This window comes from Pundamilia nyererei, unplaced genomic scaffold, assembly GCF_000239375.1.
Source record: "Pundamilia nyererei isolate P.nyererei 1_Seehausen unplaced genomic scaffold, PunNye1.0 scaffold00012, whole genome shotgun sequence".
Taxonomy (NCBI): domain Eukaryota; kingdom Metazoa; phylum Chordata; class Actinopteri; order Cichliformes; family Cichlidae; genus Pundamilia; species Pundamilia nyererei.
The window spans coordinates 4,985,441-4,993,792 of record NW_005187413.1 but is presented as its reverse complement, the minus strand read 5'-3'; the positions used below and the strand labels follow the sequence as shown (position 1 = coordinate 4,993,792).

The 8,352-nt window shown below is 40.9% G+C and overlaps 1 protein-coding gene across 1 annotated transcript; it reads left to right on the top strand.

Annotated features, from left to right (window-relative positions):
- Positions 1-58: 58 nt before the first annotated feature.
- Positions 59-5,845, top strand: odad1 (outer dynein arm docking complex subunit 1). Its single transcript, XM_005724631.1, has 14 exons — positions 59-125; positions 213-309; positions 394-583; positions 664-789; positions 876-989; positions 1,109-1,176; positions 1,264-1,451; positions 2,723-2,857; positions 3,018-3,100; positions 3,385-3,553; positions 3,782-3,945; positions 4,028-4,113; positions 5,084-5,183; positions 5,300-5,845. The coding sequence occupies exons 1-14, from the start codon at positions 59-61 to the stop codon at positions 5,408-5,410; spliced, it is 1,698 nt and encodes a 565-aa protein (XP_005724688.1). The 3' UTR covers positions 5,411-5,845.
- The last annotated feature ends 2,507 nt before the right edge of the window (positions 5,846-8,352 follow it).

Genomic DNA, 8,352 nt, shown 5'->3' with positions numbered 1-8,352 from the left:
TAAATGTAATGCTTTTTCCTCAAATAATTAGTCAGGGATGTTCATGTTCATTGTAGCCATGCCTCGAGGAAGATCAGCCGCAAGCGCACGCTCAGATAACAGTGAGGTTGATGTTGATGGAGCAGGTAAGGTTTTCTGTGTTGGTATTATTAACTGTTCTTATTTTGATTGAAACAGCTGTAACATCATGTGCACATGATATTGTTCTTAAGTAGAAGAGATCGCCAAATTGCAGAGACAGTTCAGGATCATGGAAGGAGATCTGCAGGCCTACAACATGCAGACCCGGAAACAGATCCGCAAACAACAGTGAGTAAAAGCTACACCTATACAACGTAGTTAGGAGTCTGTGTATTTTTTTTCTCTTCAGTCTCTTGTGTCATGTGGATAAAGGCAGGAGATAGAGGTGCTGCAGAAGGAGCAGGAGGAACTGCAACGAAACCTCGGTGCCTGTAACAGCTTGGCCCGTCAACAGCAGGAAAACAAGGACATCCAGACTATTCAGGTCCTGCTTGAGCAGAGAGAAATGCTGGAAGAGGAGCTGCAGAAAGGCAAAAAATGCCAGCAAGAGCTGAAGAAGGAGGTTAATTATGAGCTTTCATATTATTTGATACTTCCTCGTATTGTTTCATGCTTACCACGATTTTTATGTGCTGTTTTTAGATCTCCAGCATGGAGTCGAAGCTAGCAGAGTTGAGAAATGGAGCTGTTAGTAATAGTAACGCTCAAAGTTCCCCAGAACAGCGAATCCAAAAGTCCATACGCACTATGGAATACAAACTGAACAGAGTGAGTCACGAAGCACGCTACAGCCAAATACCCAGAAAAATGAACTAAATGTTAAATATCATGAAATTCATGTGTTCTTTGTCAAGGCCTTGACTCGCTTAAATGAGCAGTTGACCAAAAACAGCCAAGTGAGAGAGGAGCTGCATACTCTTTATATTGAGCGTGTTCGTTTTCAGCAACTACACAACAGGCTAAGCAAGGTCAGAGGTCACATCACATTTAATATGATCTGGAGGCAAATATTTTTGTTATTTGGCATTTATTTACTTGGAAACATGCAAACTGAAAACATGTCTCCACATGAACATTTGTGTTATAGGAACTGCAGGAAGTACGCAAGAAAATTGGAGAAGTAATCAACCAGTCCTCTGCTGCTTATGACACAAGGTGAGATTTGAGATTCAGTTTCTATTAAGGGCAAAAAAATGTCCGCATGTTATTCAGTTCAAACACTAATTGTTATCTGCACCTTAGGGTGGAGGCTCACTCCAAGGCGACAATGATAAAAGAGAAGGCACTGAAGGACCGTGACCAGTACAGCACTGAGTTGAAGGAGCTGGAGAGGGTTATTGCGCATGAGTCCACCCTGAAAACGTTCATGATCGTCAAGTGCAGTGATGCAGGCAGGCAGGACGACGAGCATGAAATGGGACCTGGACAATGTAAGAGGCAACCAGCGTGTTGTAGCTGCTATGTCTGTTTATATTAATGATATTAATCAAGTTATTCAATGAAATTCAGTTTTATTTATATATTGCCAAACCACAATAGCAGTTGCCTCAAGGTTCTTATTATTGTAAGTTAAAGAACTATCAATAATACATGTTATGTATTTTGTGACAGAGTTGATGATAATAATAGAACTAGACCACTTTACACTTATGCTTAACAAGTTTTCAGACAAAGATTAGTAATGTACAGTACAGTGCTGTATGTAACCCAGTCTACATGTAGCTAAAATGTAAGCGTAACACAGTGTCATTCTCACAAAGGATACAAGAAAGCTTTATGGTAGTTTGTACTGAAGTAATCTGGGAAACAGAAGAGTAGAGGGGAAATAAACTCACAGGAATGTAACCAGAAGTGACCAGAAATTACAAAACAACACAGGAATTGGCTTGAACCATAAACACACCAAAAAAAAAACATGAGAAGCCAACCGAGATATACATTTAAGCTGCCTTTTTTTAACTAATAAGTTGGAAACTGTGCTCTAGCAACATTACAGATGGTACTTAAATATGAATATTAAGAATGTTTCAAATGATAAAGTACACTATACAGGCTTAAGTACTGGGACACCTACACATTACATCTATAGGAGCTGCTTAGCAATGGAAACCCATGCCATGAAACTCCCGGTGCACAGTTTTTGTGCTGATGTTAAGAGAAGGGTTGAAGCTTCCTGAGCATTACTGGGGATTAATGACTTTTATACAGTAATTTCCACAGGTATATTTTATATAGAACACCTAAATTCAAAGATGAATCAGTGTGGCCTATTGCTTTTGTCCAAAAGGTGTATGTTTATGTGGTCTTCTCCATCTCCATGGCTATGACCTGTAAATTGGCAAATCCTTTTCAGTGTTTCTTTTGGTCCCCAAAATTAAATTTTTCCTGCAGCAAAACTATTAACAAATTGTTAAATGTTAATATAGAATAACATATTTAAAAGTGCAACAACAAAGCAGAAAATTCAGTAAAACAAGTTTGCTGTTGGCTTAGAAACCAGTAAAAATGGGAAGGCACAGTCAGTCTTGCCAGTGTGTCCCTGGCTGCTTTAATATAGATCTCAAAAGGATCGCTGTTGCATTTCTGGTTAGTGACTTAACTGTTCAAAAGGAAAAGAAGACTGTGTGTAAATTTCTTGGGGACATTTGGAACAAGTTTGGTCCAGACTGACAAGGTGGGGGATGGGCTTTGTGTTTCATAGCTTTGGAGCTGAAAGAGCAGTCCAGGATGGACTCTGGAGAAGAGTCACTGGATGCTCTAGAGGAGGCGTTTGAAAGGATTCGGATTGCTACAGGGGAGGAGAACCTGGACCAGCTGGTCACCAGGTACATTCAGGGTAAGTCTAACAAACCAGCTTTTTATCTCTGTGTTTTTTGTTTTTACTTTAGCTTACATTGTCTACATACAGTAAAATTCAATATATGTAAGATCCCACTTGGAAAACAGGGATAATTGGACTTGGTGTCTAGCTGCTGTGTTGCTGTTTTGCTCTTCAGTTGAAGACCGGAACTTTGCACTTTTCAATTTTGTTAATGAGCAAACCAATGAGGCTGAGGCACTGAAGGAAGAAATTAGCAAGGTAAGTGTGTTTTTCCCCCTTTAAATCACAAAAATGACATATTGTTTCCCAGTGCAGTTATGCAGTGTGCACACACTTTTGTTATACAATTTACAAATAAGCCAAAAATAACAACAACAACAACAAAAAACTCTGAAAGACAAAGAAATATTAGGAAATTAGATCAAAGCTAATGATTAAGTTTAGGAAGTGTCAGGGTGTGCTGGGTGGGGAGGTTTGTTCATTTATGTTTTTAACGTGCACTGTATATATGTCTGTTTGTGCTGGAATTTGCCTCTCGGCAGATCAAACAAGACATGGAGCAGTTTCGGGTTAAAGGTTTACAGCAGGAACGACAGCACCAATCTTTGTTGCAAGATATTGATAAGCAACTAGAGGGAGTTTTATCTCAAAGAAAGGCCAACGAGAACCGAGCCAGCATCATAAGCGAGATTCTGGACAAGACTAAAACAGGTTGATTTATTTTGCATATTTTGTTATCATTACAACTAGTAATTTCTCATAACTCCATACATCCTTAAGGCTTTTTTTGCAGTGAAGGTCCCAATAATCATGAAAATTATCAAAGCTCTCAAGCAATCACAAGCAAAAACAAAAAGCTAAAACATGCTACTGCTGTCACCTGGATATTTATTAAAAAAAACAAGTTTAACAGTTCATGGTTTCTCTTCCTTATCGCAGGTGTAAACAACATCTTCACTAAAGTAGAGTGTGACCGCTCAGCGATAGAAGATATGCTGGGCTCCTCCAGTGGGATCACTGAGAACAACATAATGTCCTACCTCAGCTTAGTGGAGCAGAAGACCAACGAACTGCTCACTGTGCAGGCTTTCCTCAGTACTAAAGTAATCAGGCTGGCCTTTTAACATATGTATATATTGTTTTCTTTCCTGTGATACAAAGATTCTGCATTTAAAACTCTTACAGGATCTAGAAGACCCAGCAGGCTTCCCTTTGGGTCAGAATCCAAAACTACTTCAGCAGAATATCAGCATCCAACCTGCAGTCAACAGGTCAGCTGTTTATCTGTTCATTTTGAAAACTGTGTATTTCTCCTTCTTCCTCCTCCTCTCTTTCAGCTTCTCCATTTAGGAGAAGCAGATCAACTGCTTCCTTCTCACTCTATCCCTAGCATCCTCCTTGGGCACACCAACCCATCTCAACATCCACAAATCCTCTCTGTGGTCTTCCTCCTCCCTGGCAGATCCATGTTTAGTACCCTTTTTCCAGTTTATTCACTATCCCTCCTCTGCACATGCTCAAACCACCTAAGCCAGGGGTCTCAAACTGGCTGGTGTCCTGAAACTTTTCTATGTTACCCTGTTGCAACACACCTGAATATAATTAGTAGGTCATTAGCAAGACTATAGCACTTGACTGCACACTGAGGTGGCAATTCAGCCATTTGATTCATGTTACAGCAGCTCATGAATGAATGAACATGGTGCAATAAAAGTACTTTTAGAAGTATAGATTTTTCCAAACATTTACATTTACTTAAATTTACTTCAGTAGGGTTAGGGATTGCCACTTCAGCATGCAGTCAAATTCTATGATCTTGCTAATGACCTAGTAATTTTATTCAGGTGTGTTGCAACAGGGACACATGGAAAAGTTTCAGGACACTGGAACTCAAGGACTGGAGTTTGAGACCCCTGATCCAAGCCATGCCTCTTTAACTCTGTCTCCAAACCGCTCATCCTGAGCTGTCCCTTATTGTCCCTAATAAGGGACAGTCCCTATTTTCCCTATTTCTTCATGTCCATCCAGGTCACTCCCATTGAAGACCTTGACATCTTCGGCTCTTGCGCCTCCTATCTTTTTATCAGTGCAACCATCTCCAAACCATACATCAAAGCAGGTCTCTCTGCTGTCTTGTAAATCTTTCCTTTTACTTTTGCTGTAGTCCTTGGGTCAGAACTGTGTATTTGCAAATAAATCAATGCAACGCATTGGGTTGATGAATGTGTGCATCTAACTTAGATCCATTAGCGTGGCGTATAATGCAGAAGAGTCTCCTGTTACTGATGAAGAAGAACGGCCACTCTCACAAGGGGAACTTCGCCAAAGGATAATGAAGGGAGTGAGTGCAGTAATAAGTCCCAGATGTACCCCAACATGATAATTTGGGATATATGCACTGGTCAGTTTTTGAAGCTCATCTGGGGGTTTTTTGGGGGGGGATTTTTTGATTTCCAGGTTCTGGAGAAAGAGTTCTACACGACAGACAGCAACAAGACCATCAAAGATCAGTCTGCAGTTCAGAGTCAGATCACACCCACCGGAAGAGGCAGTAATCTGAAACACTGACCCCACCAGTCCAGTAAAGATGCACATTTTAAAAACAGGATCATTGTCATTTACTGTACAGATCAGCGAAGGCCGTGATAGCTGATGGAACCAGCTACCACATGTAACATTTCAAAGCCTAATTATGTTGTATGTTTGTCATCTTTTATGATGAATCATTGGCATGGTCTGCTGTATTGTACGTAGCTCTGATTTGCTTAGGCGGGACTAATTAGCTTAGGAGCTATAAAGTCTCTAGTAACCAGCTGTCCTTTTGATGTGTTACTTGCCATCTGGCTTTGACTATACAATCCAGTTCCAGCACAGCCCTCCCTCCCTGGCAGCGCTTTATTACATGATACTTGCTGCCATGCTCAGACAAAAAGGTTGGGGGCAGCAGAACCTTTTGTAATTCTAATTGACATGCTGAGAATAAAAAAGGTGATTTTTTTAGGACCTTTTAAGGCTCTATGTACTTTGGGATTTTAAATACATTCTTTTGAACAGAATAACAATGTTTATTTTCAGATATTATTTTGTTTATTTTACAAATGATGATCATTGAGAAGAATATGCAGGTAACTGGATGTTTTTGTTAACCAGGGGAAGGGGGGGGGTGCAAATTAGATAGATATCATTAGTCAGAAGAGCATCAAATAAACTCTGAGCTCTGACTTCCCCTTTAGCTTTTTTTTCTGTTGTCGCACATATCAACCATTTAACATCAGTCCCTTTTTCCACTCGGTCTGTTTGGAAGTGAAGGGAGACCGGGTACATTAACATATTATTTTCACGTGAGTCGGTAATATCAACAGCATTTAAAAAATTCTCTTTGATCCCCAGTTTGAAATGTCTCCTTATCCAAACATCCTGTATCAAATCTGTGTTCGGGGCAAATATGGCACGTACTGCAGAGAGCAACTTCCTCCAGCGGAGAAAATAGAAAATCAGGATGTGGGATTTATTTAAAGAAATATATTTGAACTCAGTGAAACAATAAACAAAGATTTTTACTATATTTAGATTTTAAAGGTCACACTGATGCCACTGTGCTTTTTTTTTTTTTTACTTCGTGGGATGAACAAGGCAAAGGGGGGTAAGTGGAGAAAACTGTACCTGTCTGGACAAACAAGAAAAGACACAATCAGGTCATTATGCTAATCATCTTCAGTTTTGTGGGGTTTGTTTTCTTTGTTTGCTTTAATTAGCCTCTCAGCTAAACCTTTCTTTCCTTATTTAATTTGACAGTAGCGATTTGGTGAAGTGAAACTGCTACTCCGTAAACATAAATGACTGATCAACCAGTGGCTCGGTTTGCTCAAGATAATCCCCCTGGTGCAGTCTTAACTGTGTCTATGAAAACAGATTATGAGAGATAAAAAGTGGTGCTGTGGCAAAGCAGAGGGGTGGTGGGAGATGAGATGGAGGAAGGCTGCTTTCTTTGACATTCGACTCTCACTTAGCCCCCTCCGCTGCCAAGAAATTCTCTGTGCACACGGCTCTCTGCATTGCCATAGAAACCTTCCTTTTAATCACAACAGAAACCTCATTTCCTGCTCCTGACAAAGAGTCCTCATTGCCTGTAGAGACCGCCCTGCATCAGCCATTTCCAAAGCCCACCTCCTTCTTCAGATCTCAACCTACCAGCAGCAGCCCTCCCTTTTTTTCTTTTTTTACCCCTCCTCTCTTTATAAGCACATTTTCCACCTTTTCTTCTCCTTTAGCTCAGCTGCCATTTTATAGGTCTTTTTTCTTCATCTCTCCTTTTCTTTTTTTACTCCATTTTTTCCTTCTTTTTTTTTGCACTCTTTGGTTGAGGCTATTTTATTCAATTCAACTCAACTTCAGTTGGATTCAAAGATCTGTTCCTAGAAACACCTACAACACCCACAGTCATGCAAACGAGAACATGCAGGTACATGTGCTATTTATCCAAAGTTGCATCTGGCAGCTACGTGCTTCTCCGTCTTCAGTATGTGTCCAGGGCCCCATCTTTATCTGTTCCTCGTCTACAGCAGCCGATGTCCTCCTATGGCAGTAATTGTGTTCCTCTCAGTTCCTCTTCATAATAAAACAAAAAAACAAAGACACTGTTTAAAGAAACCGGGATTTTAAGTTCTGGTCAACTTTCATATCACAAAAGACTGAACTTTTCTTAAAAAATCTGCTCTGACTTGCTGACCTCACTCTTACTCTGGGGGCAAACTGTGCTGGAAGTACAATGCCTTGTTCCCGCCGACTATTACGGGACTGTTATCTGGACCAGAAAATACCCCTGTACTCTGTCTGCGCTCTGCCCTCCACCTCCTTCTCCTTTTCGCTCTTATTTGTTTATTTGGGAACTTTGCCAGGTATTTCCCCAGTCAGTCAGTCTGTCTGCACCCACAATGCTCCCTCCCCCATCGAAGCACCCCTCTCACTCACCCTCCCCTCCCCACCAGTGACGTTGCTAAGCAACCAGCCACCATGAGAGCCGGTGCATTTTCTAGCCAATCAAATCACTTGAGCCTATATTTCAAAGCGTCGAGGAAACGAAGATGATATCACCTTTTAAAATAAAGCCCTTCTTCATTCGCGTGGTTCACACGTTGCACGAAAGCTGCAGCTTCTTCTTACTGCGCATGTATGCCTCTGAGGACTGAGCTTTCAAGTGCCGGTGTCCCTCCTGCAAGTGCCGTCAGGCCACCGCTAGGTGGCAGCACGGCCGGTTCTCTGCTTACCACACATGTGCGAGTCTTTTTTTTTTTTGTACTGCTGTTGCTAAGCAATCCTGATTCTCATACCTTACCTGTGAAACATTTGTGATTTCTTTTTTCTTCTTTTTTCTTTTTTTTTTTACAGATGTCCCTGACACCATTTTGTCTTTGTTATCACCATTTTGCAAAGCACACCTATTGCCCACAATAAAGAGCTGCTCAACATCCGAGATTTTAACCCGCCAGGCTGGGATATTGTTGCAGTTC